Below are 17788 nucleotides of genomic sequence, written 5' to 3'. Positions count from 1 at the left end.
TCCTGGCTCAACCACTGACCTGCTATATGAGCTCAGGCGGGTGCCATTCCCCTGTCCGTGCCTCTAGGGTGCAAGGCCAGATTCTGTGTTGTATGTCACAGCAGGCATAGGCGCCAACTTTCTCAGTGCTGGTGGGTGCCTGCGCCCCCTGACTCCACCCCATCCCTGCCCCCGCTCCCATTCCAACCCCATCCCTGCCCTAACTCCGCCCCCTCCTTGCTCCTATTGGATCCCTTCCCCAAATCCCAGCCCCACCTCTTCCCACAGCGCACCGTGTTCCCCCTCCTTCCCTGCCCCACAAATCAGCTGTGTTGCAGTGCAAGTGCTGGGAGGGAGGAGAAGCAGGAAGCGGCGGCGGGCTCACGGAGGAGGCGGAGGTGAGCTGGAGCAGGGGGCGGAGCCATAGGGAGCTGCCGGTGGGTGCTGAGCACTCACCAATTTTTTCCGTGGGTGCTCCAGCCCCAGAGCATCTACGGAGTCCATGCCTATGCCAGCAGGTGTGGAACAGGGGAGGGCTGTGCGTCACCTTTATGCTTCCCTAATTCTGGACTGCTCTGTTGGCTGATAGAGCCCCGGATGTAAGTTAGAGCAGCCTGGAGGCTGCTCTAGAGAATGGCAGCTGCCTTCTCCAACCAGTCCCCAACACACCCTGGCTCTGCCCTTCCACCTATCCCATGGGATGAGCAGTGGGGATGGATGGATTGATAGATGACATAGGGTTGCCTATATTGTCTCTGTCCTGTAGGAATTCCCTGGGGGGCATTGTAGATATTTTCATACAGGAGCCTTAGTCGGGGGCCAGGATCTTGCCCAGCTACACTGAACACATGCATGGGAGGAGGATTGATGAAAGGCTGAGAGATGCTTGGGGCTCCTTGGTGGAAGGGGCAGCCATGGGGATTTTCAAAAGCCCCCTGATTGTGATTAATTTCACACATACCGCCCCAAGAATGAAAGCCTCCTCCACAGCTTGGCTCCACCACCCAACCCCAGGGAGCCTCACGGTCTACTGGTCCTGGCACACACGGAGCAGGCATGGTATGCAGATATGCCTCCTTCCCATGCCACCAGAGCCCTGGCAGGCATGGGGGCCTGCACATTCCCCTTCCCCTCCAAAAGCACACACCCAGCTCACATGATCGGAGCAGAGGGGATGGGGCTGCAGGCAGGCAGGCTCGTGTACCAATGAGCAGCTGGCAGGTCTAATTTTAGGTCTCGTGACCTTGAGGGAAGCGGCACCTGTTCTGCTGAGTGTGGCGTTGTGGCAGCTGAGGTGGTGAGAAGTGCTGGCTGCTGAGACTCTGAGATAGGCCTGAAAATAGCTAAGCCCAGCTTAGCTCAGCCGGCGGTTCCTCGCTGCCTGCTAGGGACCAACACCTCACCAGGCCCCTCCCATGGCCCAATTCCTCTGTGCATGTGTAGCGGGATAGTTACCCTCTCCTGCCCTGAGGGGTTTGAAACAGCCCTGGGAGAAGGCTGTGGCAGGGAGAAGCAACTACTGGGCTGATTGGGGAAGTAGCTGCACCTGGGCCATGCCCCAATCTGAGCCCAGCTGGCCTGTATAAAGAGGCTGGGAGCCAGGCACTCAGAAGTCTCTCTCTGCCTTCAGAGAGAGAAGGGACTGGCTGCAGGGAGCTAGACACAGAGTACCTGGGTGGAGCAGGGGAAAGGCTGAATAGCTGGGGTGCTCTGGCCTGGAAAGCCCCAGGCTGCAGCCTAGGAGAAGGCTAAGGGCTACTGGGGGTTGCAGAGGGCAGCCTAGGGCTAGGCCAAGGCAGCAGGTCCAAACCCAACCTTGCTGATGATGAGTGGCCTATACTGTAGTCTGCCCCAGAGAGTGGGGGCTAGTTGGTGACTGGCAGTGGCCTTATCCTGAGGCAAGGTGGGGATAGTGGGTGGGGGTTCCCCAGGGAGGGGAGAGCCAGATCTGTGGGGTACTGCCAGGGGGCAGCATCCTAGTAATAGGGGCACTGGGTCCTGGGAGGGACATGGGGGCCAGAAGAGGACAGGTGGCTCACTGGCCTGCAGAGGGTGCTCCAGACAGTGGATGAGCTGATTCCCCTGAAGCAATCAGTAGGGGGCACCGCAGGGGTGAGTCTGCTCCTCTACAGCATGCCTCATGGGCTGCAATGCTGGGCTCCAAGCCTGGAGCCTTGAGGCTGTTCTGAGTAGCCAGGGGAGGGGAAGAATCTATCCTAAGCCAGAGGCAGGGCTGCTCCACAGGCCCTTGTGTGCCCCATATATCCTCCCTGTGCTGGTAGTGGGGATGGGAAGATTTCCCAGCCATGCCATGTCTGATTTTGCACAGCTCTGCCCCCCCTCCATACACACACACCCTTCTCTGTAGCTGAACCACACCACTGCCCCCTGCCAAGGGACCCTGCTGGACTGCCTAGATCTGCCCCTGAGCACATTGCCTGCAGTAGCACCATTATTCTGCCTAGCTGACCCTTTTTCCAATGTTGCAGCCGGCTGGTTGTAGCCTGCGCCGAGTGTGAATCTCCCAGCAGGGCTGGGCATCTCAGCATCAAGCCGCTGGAGAAGGGCAGACGTTTCTTTACATCCCCTGCTGTCTAAAGAGCCCAACAAATCCCTTAACAGTGGTGCCCTTGGGGAGCTTTCAGAAACTCTCTGTCAGCTCATGGCACCCAGCGGACAGGCCAGGGCGAGCAGTGTGAAGGTGGCTGCAGTTGCCTGCTGGAGCAAGGACTCTGGACCCAAGGCTGCAGCGGAGGGCATGTGACCCTTCCACTCGCCTGCATCGCAGAGCTCAACATTTCTTCTGGCACCTCATCAGAAACAAGCAAACAGTCCAGACTCAGCCCTGCCACTGCTGTGCCATTTCCTGCATGAGCTGGCAGGGAGCTGGCTGCCCTCAGCTTAGTCCCACTGAGCCCCAGCACCGGAGCCAAGTGACCTTCCCCGCAGATGACCTCAGAGCACGAGATGTGTTACTGGTCTGCAGTGATGCTCTCCCAGGCCCAGGGTTTGTCATGGTGGTGAAAGGTGCTGGGTTGATAGGCAGGGGGCTGCAGCTCAGGAGTGAGGAGCATTGGAAGAAGAGAGGGTGGGGAAGGCAGGCCTGGAGTAGCCGGAGGCTGCGGGTCAGGATTGAGGGGCACCGGCAGAGCGGGGTATGGGTGGGGGAAAGTGCTGATTCCTGCCAGTGCCAATAGCTCCCCAACATTATGGGCACAAAGTCTCCTCCTTAGTTGGGGGGAGTGAGGGGTGTTGAGGGGGGGAATGACAGCCAAGAGCCTGAGGAAATGGAGCAGCAAAGTGATGAAAATAAAGAGATGCAGCCCCCAATCCCATGCAGACTGGAGAGGGGCCAATGTCATTTGAAGGACGCAGAAAGACTGCAGCTGCCCCCAGGTAGAAGTGAGCCTTGGTTCAGTGACTGTCCCCTCCGCAGACCATTGTGGGAGGAGCAGGCATGCTGGGGTGGGGGAGTTAAAGGGAAATGGCAGGCTGTAGGCCAGCTCCCATGGTGGGGGGAGGGAAGGATGCCCCCACCCCACATATACCTGGTCCTGCTCAGCTCCTGGCAGTCAGTGAGTCTTGCTGCCTGGGAGGAGCAGCTTGGAGAAGGCATATGCCTGCGTTCGCACCTTGCATCCCTGCCATCTGGTCCGCTAATTTGGGGACTGGGGAGCTGGGGCACGTGGCTTGGCTGCCAGTCGGGGGGGGGGGGGGGGGGGGAGAACAATTCTCAAAGCAGCAGAGTGGAAAGTACAAGGGAGGGGAGCGCCAGAGCCTCCGGGAAAGGGATACCCCCAAGCCCAGCGCTTGCTCACAGGGATCTCCCCCGAGCCTGTGACTAGCTCTGCAAGGCCAGGAAGCCACACACCTACCCTGGGTCTGTCTGGAGCAGCCTCACTCATTCTGGGTTAACAGCAGCGTCTCAGAGAGCAGAACTGGGTTCTGGCCAGAAAGCCAGGTGTGCGCTTTCCTTCCACCCCTCCACTCCCCATTTATCACCACCTTAACGTGAACGGGGCCCGATTCTGATCTCATTGCCACGGGAATTGACCCAGAGTAACTCCTCTGATTGCATTGTGGGCAGGGGATCAGACTATGCCCCATGGGAGATGGAAAGGGAAAGCTGTGGGCGGTGACCCTGGGCAAGGGAGGGGAAGGTAACCCTAGGGAGGGGGAGGAGCTGGGGTAGTGCTTTGGAGAGGATGCAGCCCAGGAGTGGGGAAGGGAACGGCTGAGGCTGGTGGGGAAGCCAGGACTCAGGAGACCAGGGGCCAGACTTCCTGCCTGACCTTGGCCATGTCACTTAGGACTCAGTCATGCTGCCGTAGATTGGGAGAAGCTCTGGGGAGGTTAATGGTGTTCCGTTGGCTGGAGAGAAACACAGCCCCAGTCTCTCAGGGCTGCAGGTCCCCAGCATGAAATGGGAATAACAACCCCTCCTTTCTGCCCCCTCCGTTTGGTTTGTCTGTTGAGATTGTAAGGGCAGGGCAGGGACTCTGTCGCAGCACCAAACACAGTGCGGCACTGATCTCAGCTGGAGCCCTGGGCACTGCTGGAATCTGACAATGACAATGAACAGCAGCTATCATCCAGCAGTGCAGTCTCTGTGCTGGGGGGAGCAGCGGGTGAGGAGGAGGAGCAGAGGGGATACAATCTACAGCTAACTCACTCTAGAAGCCCCAAAGCTGTGGCCAGCCCACTCCAGATCCTGAGCGGTGGGCCCAGCATGCATCCTGTGGAGAAGCTGGGTGGGGCCTGGAGCTGCCCGGGGAGAGGGGCTACTCCATTTGCTGTAGCTTTGCTGTGTACCTGTGCAGGGGTGTGCTGACTCTATCAGGGGCTGTGCGGTCTTTGTGATGGCTCAGCCTGGTGCGTGCTGGGTGCCCAGGGCCTGAGGGGCTGGGGCCAGGGCCTGAGCTTCCAGGTCCCACACTGAAGTCAATGTGCCCTGTGGGCACTCAGCACCTCTGAAAACCAGGGGTCTCGCATAGGCACTGAAAATTGGTGCCTCAATAATTAGAGGCCACCTGTGAATATGCAGCGGCACCTGCACGATAACACCTCTGTGCCCAACATCTCTGTCCCTGCTGATTGGGCCCCACAGCACAAGGCCTGATGGGCAGGTCACCTGTAAGCCCTAACAACCCGAGTAGGCAATGGACCTGGCAGGACCTTATTCCTCCTCCCAGCCACAGAGCAGTACAGTGCCGGCTAGCCCTGCTTCCCTCTGTCCCCTGAGCACTGTCTTGCCAGGAGCAGCCCTCTCCCTGGACTGCCCTGCCCCCTCCTCCAGGCTGGCATGAATCCCGGGGCCCTGCCTGTTGGGGGTGCTGTTTTCTGGGATGGGCCAGGTTATACTCTTGGGTCCAGCTGTGTGCGCTGAAGGATCCCCACCCCCTAGTGCTGCAGCCTGAGGACCCCTTGCACACAGAGTGGGGCCTGCTGGAGCACAGTGCATGCAGGCATGGAACAGAGGTCCTGACACCAACCCCTGCAGAGGCAGGATGCTAATTGCTACCCATAACACTGGTCTACAATTTTTGAGAAGTCGTCTGCTTCAGAGATAAAATGTGCTATTTATTATGTATTTTGATGTGCTGAATTCAAATATGACAATTAAAACAACTGGCTACTGTTTCTAAGATATTTAAGTTTTTACATTTTATGTCTATGTATATTGTGTAGATAGTAGAGTTTTAATCATAAATTGTAAACCTAGGTCTTTTTGTGTGTTTATGGTTGCTTTACATGATAATATTTCCCCTGTCCTGTGTATGTAACACTTTAAAAATCAGCAAAAGGGTTATATAAATAAAATTTATTATGAAACAAAAGGCAAAAAAACTATTATGTACATAGTTTAGTCCTATTCAGTGTCTACTCGGCGCTTCTTGGCTTGTCTCTTGTATTCATTAAATGGAGCATCTCTTGTCACTGTCCAGCAATAGTCTGCAAGCATTGATGGGCTCCATTTGCCCTGATTAGGGTTACCATACGTCCAGATTTCCCCGGACATGTCCGGCTTTTTGGTGCTCAAATCCCCGTCCGGGGGGAATTGCCAAAAAAACGGACATGTCCGGGGAAATAGGGAGGCAACATAAGTCAGGGTCCACCCGGCCCTAGCAGGACCCGCCGGGTCCGCAGCGCAGCCCAGCCGCCTGGCTACATTGTAGCGAGCTCGGGCGGGGGAAGGAAGGGTGCGCAGCCACAGAAGGCAGCGGAGGGGCCGCTGCTGCCCCCGGAGGCCGGGCGGACTGCGCGCCCCAGCCGAGCCCGCAGGACCACGGGGAGGCCGGGCCCAGCCAGCGGCTCGGGCTTCCCTCACGGGCCGGGACTCACCGGCCACTGGGGGACCCTTCCTGTGGCCCCGTCACCCCGCATGGCAGGAAGAAGGCTGTGGCATGGGGCAGGAGTGCGGCGTGTGCCGGGGCTGCAGGGACCCGCGCTGCCCCGGTCGCCGCTGAGCATCCGAAGCCCCCCGCCAGGCAGAGGCTGCCGGGTGAGCGGGGGAGCAGGGCAGGCGGGGGGAATGCAGAGGCTGCAGGGTGAGGAGGAGCAGGGGAGGCAGGGGCATAGAGGCTGCAGGGACGGGGGGGCGCAGGGGCTCCAGGGCCAGTGGGGAGCAGGGAAGCACTTAGCAACCCTCAACCAAGATCAAAGTGGGAGGGAGGAGGGGAAATGTGGGGTGCTCAGAGGAGGGGGCAGAGTTGGGGCAGGGACTTTGGGGAATGGGTTGGAATGGTAGGGGTGGGGTTGGCTTGGGGCCAGGGGGCGGGGAAGGGGCGGAGTTGGGGCGGGGCCGGAGAGGACCAGGGCCCCGTGGAGTGTCCTCTTTTTTAAATGTTTGAATATGGTAACCCTAGCCCTGATAGCATTTCTCCATTGTTGCAATGTCCTGGTGAAATCGCTCGCTGTGCTCGTCGCTCACTGCTCCGCAGTTGGGTGGAAAAAAATCTAGATGAGAGTGCAAAAAATGTATCTTTAGTGACATCTTGCAACCAAGGCTTTTGTATGCCTTGAGGAGGTTTTCCACCAACAACCTGTAGTTGTCTGCCTTGTTGTTTCCGAGAAAATTTATTGCCACTAACTGGAAGGCTTTCCATGCTGTCTTTTCCTTGCCAAGCAGTGCATGGTCAAATGCATCATCTCGAAGAAGTTCACGAATCTGAGGACCAACAAAGACACCTTCCTTTATCTTAGCTTCACTTAACCTTGGAAATTTTCCACGGAGATACTTGAAAGCTGCTTGTATTTTGTCAATGGCCTTGACAAAGTTCTTCATCAGACCCAGCTTGATGTGTAAGGGTGGTAACAAAATCTTCCTTGATTCAACAAGTGGTGGATGCTGAACACTTTTCCTCCCAGGCTCCAATGACTGTCGGAGTGGCCAATATTTCTTGATGTAGTGGGAAACTCTTGCACAACTATCCCATTTGCAGAGAAAACAGCAGTACTTTGTGTATCCAGTCTGCAGACCAAGCAAGACAGCAACAACCTTCAAATCGCCACAAAGCTGCTACTGATGTTGGTCATAGTTTATGCACCTCAAAAGTTGTTTCATGTGATCATAGGTTTCCTTCATATGCACTGCATGACCAACTGGAATTGAGGGCAAAACATTGCCATTATGCAGCAAAACAGCTTTAAGACTCGTCTTCGATGAATCAATGAACAGTCGCCACTCATCTGGATCGTGAACAATGTTGAGGGCTGCCATCACACCATCGATGTTGTTGCAGGCTACAAGATCACCTTCCATGAAGAAGAATGCGACAAGATCCTTTTGACGGTCACGGAACATGGAAACCCTAACATCACCTGCCACAAGATTCCACTGCTGTAGTCTGGAGCTCAACAGCTCTGCCTTACTCTTGGGTAGTTCCAAATCCCTGACAAGGTCATTCAGTTCACCTTGTGTTATGAGCTGTGGTTCAGAGGAGGAGGATGGGAGAAAATGTGGGTCCTCTGACATTGATGGTTCAGGACCAGAAGTTTCATCCTCTTCCTCTTCCTCATCTGACTCAAATGAGAATGATTCTGGTGCATCAGGAACCGGCAGTCCTTCTCCGTGGGGTACTGGGCGTAGAGCTGATGGAATGTTTGGATAATGCACAGTCCACTTTTTCTTCTTTGACACACCTTTCCCAACTGGAGGCACCATGCAGAAGTAACAATTGCTGGTATGATCTGTTGGCTCTCTCCAAATCATTGGCACTGCAAAAAGCATAGATTTCCTTTTCCTGTTCAACCACTGGCGAAGATTTGTTGCACAAGTGTTGCAGCATATGTGTGGGGCCCACCTCTTGTCCTGATCTCCAATTTTGCAGCCAAAATAAAGGCAATAGGCTTTCTTAACCATAGTGGTTATACTGCACTTTTGTGCTGCAAAAGTCACTTCACCACAAACATAGCAGAAGTTATCTGCACTGTTCACACAAGTACGAGGCAACTCTGCTCTCTTTGGCTAAACAGAAATGTGTCCCTTTGCAAAATCAAACACTGACAAATAAGAGAGCACGACACTGTATGATTTCTAGAGCTGATATAGGGCAATTTGTTCAGCAGAGCGATGTAAGCTTCGTTATGATTGCATCATCCATGACTTCTAGGAATAACATGATGCAATTCCTATCATGTATGATGCAATACCAACTTCAGATTGCATCATTCATTGTTTTGCCTAAAAAGCAAGTACTGTCCAAACCCAGTCATAGATTTATTCATAGATCCAGTCAAAGGTGTATTTTAGTCATTTCTGGTTTAAATTGAGATCCCTTCCCTTTATAACTCACTTATCCTCCGCCATTCCCAAGTCAAGGGTCGTATATGCTGATCCAATAGCATATCTTGAAAACTAGAGCCAATCAACAATTTTAAGCATCATTTTCGTTCTCAGTGACCCAGAATTAGTAAAGTTTGACTACATTTATTTCAGAAGCATTTTGGCTGTAGAGCAGTGAATTATCCAGCTTTGTTTCCATTCTGCTGCTTGGTGCTTTATCTTCGCCACCTCGAGCAAGGCTCTCCTCCCCTCTCCCCTGCTATGGAGGGCAGGGCCTGCCCAGCCCTTAGATGGGAGACCTCGGAGGAAAGTCTAGGAGCATCAGAAGGGTTGCGGATTCCTGCCCCTGAATCAGTACTGGTCCAATACCTATGGGGCACTGTGGGTAAGATGGGAAACTCCAGCCTCAGTCACATGCAGTGGTTAAGGGTCCTGCGGCGCTTTTCACAAGGGAAGAGTGGGTTAACCTGGCCCAGATCTAATTGGGACTGATTACACTCCACCTTCCCAAAAGCCCGGTGCAAATGATTATGGTCTCTTCACTTCCTGTCCTAGCTGGCTGTGCTCTGTGAAACAGGGGCTGCTGCATCCCAGCTTGGAGGAGGCTACATTTCACCCATCTCCTATCAAGCTGCACCTGCCACCAGGTAAATCCACAGTGAGCAACCACCACACCTGGAGAAGCCAAGGCTGGAGCTTTCTGGAATACACTTAGCCTGGCAGATAACATGCATCCACAGTACCCTGGGAAACACAGCCTGACTTCTGCTATGTCAGCAAGCCGGCACCACAGACCTAGTCATTCCCTCAGTAACCCATCTGACCCTGTCTGAGGCCAGGACCTTCCAGGGCAGGCTGGAGAGCGGCATAGGGGGCTGAGCAGACAATGCCATCTGCATCACTGGCAGAGGGGGCAGTGCTGAAGCCAGGCTGCAGCGTAGAGGAGCAGAGCCATGTGGCACAGCCCAGTGGGCACTGCTTTGCAGGAGTTGCCCCCAGGGAAAAGGCACATCCCAAAGTGACTATAGGCTTCAGTGTGGAGGAAGGGTGAGGCCGGGGGAACACTGGGTTGGGTCTAATCAACAAGCGGGCACAGTCACCCCTGCAAAGGTTCCATGCAAGACTGCTGGAACCTGCATGGAGGAGAAGGGGCTGGCCAGAGCCCTTCCCCTGGTTTCAGGTCTGTCTGCCTGGGCACTGCAAATGGCAGGAGGAGAAACTGATACAGTCCTGGGTTGAGAAGGGGTTGGCTCAGGACCTCTGAATACCCAGGTGCCACTTTGCCAGGAATGCCCCAGGATCAGGCCCTGAACAGGGATCACTGTCCCAGCCTCCGGAAAGGCGTTGACACACACAGGAAAGGCGACACGCACTGATACTTGTTGCATTAGATAAATTCTACATAGGACCTGCATAGTTTGCCACACCCAGAGCTGGGCTCCTGTTCCAACATCTGACCCCATGGCAAGCAGATGCGTAGATAAACACAGGGGCACCGAGACAGTGATGTACCTGTCCACAAACACACTCCTGCATGCCTGAACGTGAGTGCTCCCAGATGTACACTTGTGTACCCCCAGACAGCCTGGAAAGGGCACACCCAGAGACAGACACACCCAGGCAGCTCTGTACAAACAGCCTGGATGTGCGCACACACAGAGATGTTCACACACATGCACTCTGACATGCCCTTGCACAGACGTGTGTACACATACACACCTCTCCCTTCTCTCCCCTATGCTGCAGGTTCCCCTGTTCCAGCTGGAAAGGTACCCAGGTCCCAGCTGCTTGAAGCCGCATCCTGAGGGAAGACGGGGCACTTGCTTGAGAGAAACTTTTGACAAAGTGAGGTTTATGGACCTGTTCCTGGGCAACGCCCTGTGAGCTGGCCTTGCTGCCCCCGGGACACTCACGCATCCCCTCCCTAGATCAGCTGGGCAGTCCCATTGGCTTTCCCCACATGTAGGCCCACACCCCTCCTTCAGAGAATGCCCGGAAGCCCTTCCCTGCCCAAACTCTGAGTGACTCAAGGCCCCAGCCCCTCTCTGGCCCTGGGTGTTGGGAGGGAGGGAGGGAGAGCAGGCAGTATTGAACTGACCTATTCATTTGCAAGGGCTGTAGCTCCTCTTTCTGGAAGCAGACGAAGCAGAAGGTATCCATTTCCTTGCTCCCACAGCCAGTGCACCAAAGTGGGGGCAGTTCCAGGCTTGGGCACGTTGCATAGGTGTTGGCATCCTCTTGCCCCTCACCAGTCTGCCTGGAGGCCAGTGAAGCCAGAGTCAGCAGGTCCTCAGTCTCCTGGACCAGTTGCCGGGAAGCGTCATCGTGTGTTTTGTCTCCTAAATTACCCGTTGCTCCTTCTGACAGGGAGAGGTCGCGGCTCCCCCTGCCCCGCGCCCTCTGAGGTGATCCTGTGCCCTCGGCCCGTCTGACTGGGTGTGCGCTGGGACAGCACGATCCCACCCAGCCGTTGTGACTCCTGTCCCACGCCGTCCTCACTCAGCAGCCAGACAGGACCCTGCACTCTCGCTCCCATTGATGGCCATCTTTGGGGCCACTGCTGTCGCGCTCTCTTTGTGGGACAAGATGGGGCTGGCCCCTTAGAAGTACTCCCTCCTTGGGCAGCTGGGGAAGGACGAGGAGGGCTCAGTCTGTAGCCTGAGGTGGAAGAACCTGAGCTGAGGAATTTTGGAGGACGCACCAGCACAGAGACCCCAAAGCATCCCGCTGCTCCTCAAAGGCAGAAGTGTGGGAACTTGGCCGCCCATCTCCAGGGGCTGGTGCTGGATCTCATCCTCTTGCTGGATCAGTGGAGCTGCTGTCGCTGTTCCAGCATGGAGGGCACCGGTGCCCAAAGGCAGATCCTCAGTGCCCTGCGCTCAGCCTCAGCTGGACTTTGCAGCACGATCTGCCCTTGGGAAAGTTTCCCCTTCCCTCCGATCTCCTCATCAGCCAGCATCAGCCGTGGTTCTCGGCGGCTCCATGGGGCGGGAGGGGAGCAGTGTGCGTGGGGGAGTGGAACTCCGTGACAGCGTTTGGAGCCAGGGGTGGGGGAGCAGCCCGGGCTGGCGGGTACACGCGAGCTCACACAAAGAAAAGTTCTGGCCCTGCCGAGACACAGCTCTGCGGGGCTTGTCTGGATGACAGAGCAGCCAGCTCGCTCTGACAGATAAACCAGTGTGCGGGTATTAATAGCTCCAGATTCATGCGGAAAGGTTAACTCTTTAGCTGCCAGTCCCAGCCCTTACTCACACAGGAGATGTTGCGCTGAGCAGCTACAGCCCCAGGCTGTTCCCCTTTGGCTTGACTTTAGGTGGTCAGGGCTGTCCCGCATCACAGGCCCACTGCATTGAGACAACTTCCTTCCCAACGCAGCCCAACTACGACACACTACCACCCACCCGGCCACCCCCTGTTCATCCAGCCAGCTGGATGGCTCTAGTTCCTCCCTCCCCATGGTGTCCAGATCCCATACAGAGTTGAGCATCACAGACCCTCTGCTTGACTTTGCCCTAGCCTCCCCCTGCTCTTAGTCCAGCTGCCCTCCCTTTGCTAGAGTGTTGATAATCTCTCTCCTTTCTCCCTCTGTGCTAGCAAGCCAGCCCCTGTCATTGGGGACGGTTGGGGCAAATCGGTTGAGCTCAGACTCAAACTGTTTCCTTCCAGCATGGAGTCCCACCACCCAGGGCTCCTCTCCCCTGCACAGTGTCACTTCGGGCTCTGTCCTCTGCAGCAGTGCTGCTGTGGGTGTCAGAACTGAAGAGCTGGTCTCTTAGGTACATGGACCCCAGTTCATCGGGGTTCTAAGGATCAGGGCCAGGACCTTGGATTTCATTCTGTATTAAATGGGGGACTCAGCTGGGGTGGACATTAATCTCATCTTCCTGCACTAGACATGCTCCCCCTCCTTTCTCTGCAATGCGGGTATGGCAGTGACCTTATCTGACCTTGGGACACCTCATGTGTGGGGCTAGCAGGGAGATTCACAGGATCAACCACACAGCTTACCACAAACTCCTGTGGAGGAAACGCAGCCTAGTCCCTGGCACAGAACAATCCCAGATCTCCCTGTTGGCCATACTCTGTTGTAGAGGGCTGGCCATGGGCTAGCGTGCAGCTTCCTCCCACCCCGAGAGGCCACTAGAGTTAGCTGATGAAGGCAGGAGGGTCCACATTCCTGGAGGCCCAACAGGGAAGATGCGCATGTCAGAGCTCCTTAGATCATTCCTTGTGACACCTGTGCCTTGATCTTACTGGGGTCCAAGACTCCAGTTCCAGTTCTACTTCTCCCAAGGATTGGGCATTTCAGGTGAGCAGAGGAACCCAGTTAGAACATAAGAACGGCCAGACTGGGTCAGACCAATGGTCCACCTAGCCCAGTAGCCTGTCTTCTGACAGTGTCCAATGCCAGATGCTTCAGAGGGAATGAGCAGAACATGATAAATATAAAGTGATCATTCCCTGTTGTCCAGTCCCAGCTTCTGGCAGTTGGAGGCATAGGGACACCTGTAGCATGGGGTTGCATCCCTGACCATTTTGGCTAACAGTCATCAATGGACCTATCCTCCAGGAACTTATCTAATTATTTTTTTAACCCAGTTATATTTTTGGTCTCCACAATATCCCCTGGCAATGAGTTCCCTGAGTCGATCGTGTGTTTTATGAAGCACTTCCTCTTGTTTGTTTTAAACCTGCTGCCTATTAATTTCATCAGATGACCCCTAGTTCTTGTGTTATGTGAAGGGGAAAATAACACTTCCCTATTCACTTTCTCTTCACCACTCATGATTTTATAGATCTCTATCATAACCCCCTTTAGTCATCTCTTTTCTAAATTGAGCAGTTCCAGTCTTTTTAACCTCTCCTCATATGGAAGCTGTTCCATATCCCTAATCATTTTTGTTGCCCTTCTCTCTTCTTTTTCCAATTCTAATTTTGTTTTTTGAGCTGGAATGACCAGAACTGCATGCAGTATTCAGGCTGTGAGCATACCATGGATTTATATAGAGGTGTTATGAAATTGTCAGTTCTATTATCTATCCCTTTCCTAATGGTTGCTAACATTCAATTCACTTTTTTGACTGCTGCTGCACATTGAGTGGATGTTTTCAGAGAACTTTTCACAATGATTCCAAGATCTCTTAATTTAGAGCCCATCATTTTATATGTATAGTTGGGATTATTTTTTCCAATGTGCACTACTTTGTACTTATCAACACTGAATTTCATCTGCCATTTTGTATCCCAGTCACCCAGTTTTGTGAGTTCCCTTTATAACTCTTCATAGTCAGCTTTGGACTTAACTATCCTGAGTAACTTTGTGTCATCTGCAAATTTGGCCACCTCATTGTTCACCCCCTTTTCCAAATCATTTATGAATATGTTGCACAGCACTAGTCCAAGTACAGATGCTTGGGATGCCCACTATTTACCTCTCTCCTTTGTGAAAACTGACCATTTATTCCTACCCTTTGTTTCCTATCTTTTAACCAGTTACTGATCCATGAGAGGACCTTCCCTCTTATCCGAGGACAGCTTACTTTGCTTAAGAGCATTTGGTGAGGGACCTTGTCAAAGGTTTTCTGAAAGTCCAAGTACACTATATTCACTGGATCCCCCTGGTCCACATGCTTGCTGGCCCCTCAAAGAATTCTAATAGACTGCTGAGGCATGATTTCCCTTTACAAAAGCAATGTTGACTCTTTCCCAATATATTGTGTTTATCTGTGTGTCTGATAATTCTGTTCTTTTGCTATAGTTTGAACCAATTTGCCTGGTATTGAAGTTAGGCTAACCAGCCTGTAATTGCTGGAATTGCCTCTGGAGCCTTTTAAAAAAAAATCAGCATTACACTAACTATCTATCCATCAATCTGTGATGATTCCTGCTACATACTGCACCCATTACCCTAGTGTCTGAGCACCAGTTCACATTTTTTTCCATTCCAGAGGTTGAACCTACCATCAACATTCATTGCTGCAGTGTTCTAAGCAAACCCCATGTATAATTGTCACTTTCTATATGTTTGTACAGCGCCTAGCACAGTGGAGCCTTGACCTGGCTGGTGTCTAGGCACCACTACAATATAAATTCAGCATCAGCCTCATCGTAACATGACATAGCCATTGTTTCTGATGAAATCGGAATAGAGCAGGGGTGAGAGTGTTCAGTACCCACTTGAGAACACTATGGGGGTCCTTAGAGTGAAATAAGCATAGAGGCTGGAAAACTCCTGCTTGGCCTTCCGGGCCACTTGCTGACTTCAGTCTAAACACTCTGTGCCAGCCACTCCACAGTCTTGTAATTTAAACATCTATATCTGAGGTAGGCCCTACAATAACAATAGATTAATTAAATGCAGGCTTGGAGTTTGCTGCGCAAATATGGCAGTGAATTAGCAATTCTTTGTGAGGTTAAGCAAAGGCAGGCTATAAATAGCAGCAGCCATGTGCCTCCGCACTGCCAGCCTCTGGGATAGGGCTGGCTGAGCATGAGATGCCATTCAAAATGTACGCTGCCACTGGTAACCATTGGGGATCAGCCTCAGAGTACTTGATCTCTATAGGTGCTCTCACAATCTGGGTGTCTCCCGCAGTCCCAGGTACAGAGATTACAGCTGATGTGGGGAGCATGGGGTTGAGCCCTGCGCTATGCTGAGTGTGGATGCCCAAGGGAGTGTTTGGCAGTATGGGCGGCGTGGATCCTGGCTTCAGCATGGGGGAACCCCTTCCTGCTTTGGGGCTCGTCGGCTTTACCTGAACATGCCAGTCACTGGGAGTGTTCCCTCCCAGCCAGTCCCACGCAGACCTGGCTGTCAGCCTAACCCTCCACACGGCCTGGCTGTGGACAGGGCAGCTCTGTGGCACTACTCTGAGGCTGCCAGGGTGTAATGTCAAAAACCACTACCAACAGATTTTGCTGCCAGTAGCAGTTACTGACTTCTAGGGAGGTTCTTTTTGCTGCCCTGTCCCAGTTTGCTACCTCTCACTTTTATCATCCTCTGATCCAGCGGTAGCAAAGACTCAGCTAAGGGATTCTTTTAAATACTCCAGATGTGTGACATGTATTTTTTTGGGGGTGTATGTAAAATATTTTCTCCTGTAGCACCTCAGTACGTTGTACCAGATAGGGAAGAGCTGCCATAGCTAGGCATGGGGATGCCCTGTGCCTTTAATGACACAGCCCTGGGAAGCGGGTGCTAAGATGTACTGTTATGTGAGAGGGGAAATAAAAAAGCCCCCCTGCCCCCACCCCCGATTTTTGCAAACAGGGCAGGGGACTCATCCCACTGGGGTATCTGTTACCCCCTCTGCCCCCCCACCCCCCCGTGCAGGGTTTTGCCCTTTTTCACCATCTGGCAGCTGCTCACCCCTAGGCTTAACCCTGGCTCCTACCCCTTCTCCCTGATTTTGCCCCTCTCCTTCCCCTGCTGCCTACGGCTGTTTGTCCTCCCCGGCGCAATCAGTTTCCACCCTGTGCTAGACTCTGCCCATCCCACCTCTTGACTTGACCTCTTTGCCCCCTTTTAACTCCTGTGAACAGCAGGCAGCAGTTTTTAATCCCAAGTAAGGGCATAGCAAGGGCAGCAGTTTCAGCAGATGTTACTGAGCATGCTCTGTCCATATGCACATGCTCAGTATAAGCCAAGCATCAAATTCTGTATTCTGCTCCCTGCTCCATCTGCCTGATCCCGGGATAGCCCCTGGAAGGCACGTCCGGGCATGGGGCCTCTCTCCTATAACTGAGCCAGCTGGCCTGTTGTACATGGGGAGCAGCTGCTGAGGGTGTTTCCCTAGAGATCCAGCTGTGGGGAGCACAGGGACCTCTCACTAGGGTTGCCAACCCTCCTGGTTTGGACAGGATTCTCCTGGAATTGGGCTTGATCTCCCAGAGGCTACTGAAGTCAATCCGAGAGATTTTAGGCTGCTAAAAGTCCAGCGGCGCAATAGGGCTAAGGCAGGCTCCCTACCTGCCCTGGCTCCAAGCTGCTCCTGGAAGCAGCTGGCACATCCCTGCGGCCCCTAGGCACAGGAGGGTCCAGGAGGTCTCTTCACGCTGCCCCCGCCCCCATCACAGACTCCACAGCTCCCATTGGCCAGGAACGGAGAAGCACAGCCAATGGGAGCTCCAGGGCTGAGTCACCATGCTGTGCATGGGGAGTGCTGCTGAGGGAGACATGGGGTCTGTAACTGAGAGCAGAGCTGGGCCGTCAGACTGTAGCTGGCGAGGGAAGGCCCCATGCCCCGCTATGTGATCCATTTAGTGCGCATGATGCCTTCAATTAGGGAGAGAGCGGTAGCCCTGTCCTTGTAGTGGCTGCTGGGTGGGGCATGCCAGCAGGCTCCTGGCCCATCCCCAACGCTGGTGTTGTCATTTCTCCCTGTGAATTATTTAGCATGACTCTGTTTGAAATGCTCTGCCCAGGCAAAGGGGAAAAATCAATAGCTTTTTAATTTACAGTGGCTGGAAGGCTCCCAGCGCCAGCTTGCTGAGAACACTCGCCAGGCTGTAGAGTCGGCTGTTCCCCAGAAGGGGAGACAGCATACAGGGGACAGCTCATGCAAAGTGGGAGGAGGCGTGCTGCCCAGCTAGGGACTTGGTTTGGATACAGTCCAGGATGTTTTACCTTCCTCCTCCACCCTTGCCCTCTCTAACTGATTCATAATGAGTTGGCCACTCACATCAACTTGCCACTGTCCAACCCGGGGATGCAGCGGTGGGCTATGTATGCAGAAACAGTATGTCTAGGGGACCAAGAATCCGAACTCCTGGATCCTGTCTTCAGGGTACAAACCAGCCTCTAGATATTGGGGATTAGGAGGTAATTTCCCAGGGTCAGGGGGCAGTTATCCTGTAATTGCCTCCTGCAGGGTTTCCTGTACCTTCATAGAATCATAGAATATTAGGTTTGGAAGAGACCTCAGGTGGTCATCTAGTCCAATCCCCTGCTCAAAGCAGGACCAACACCAACTAAATCATCCCAGCCAGGGCTTTGGCAAGCCGGGCCTTAAAAATCTCTAAGGA

General features: G+C 53.8%; 1 protein-coding gene across 1 annotated transcript in view; it reads right to left on the bottom strand.

Annotated features, from left to right (window-relative positions):
- Positions 1–11243, bottom strand: part of SBK1 (SH3 domain binding kinase 1) — an 84349-nt gene extending 73106 nt beyond the window's left edge. Inside the window, exon 1 of the mRNA XM_054042467.1 lies at positions 10863–11243. Coding sequence (XP_053898442.1) covers positions 10863–10924 — 62 coding nt within the window. The 5' untranslated portion in view covers positions 10925–11243. The remainder of the gene's footprint in view (positions 1–10862) is intronic.
- Positions 11244–17788: the final 6545 nt, after the last annotated feature.

Source organism: Malaclemys terrapin, chromosome 10 (assembly GCF_027887155.1).
Source record: "Malaclemys terrapin pileata isolate rMalTer1 chromosome 10, rMalTer1.hap1, whole genome shotgun sequence".
Lineage (NCBI taxonomy): Eukaryota > Metazoa > Chordata > Testudines > Emydidae > Malaclemys > Malaclemys terrapin.
This window is presented reverse-complemented; position numbering and strand designations above follow the sequence as displayed.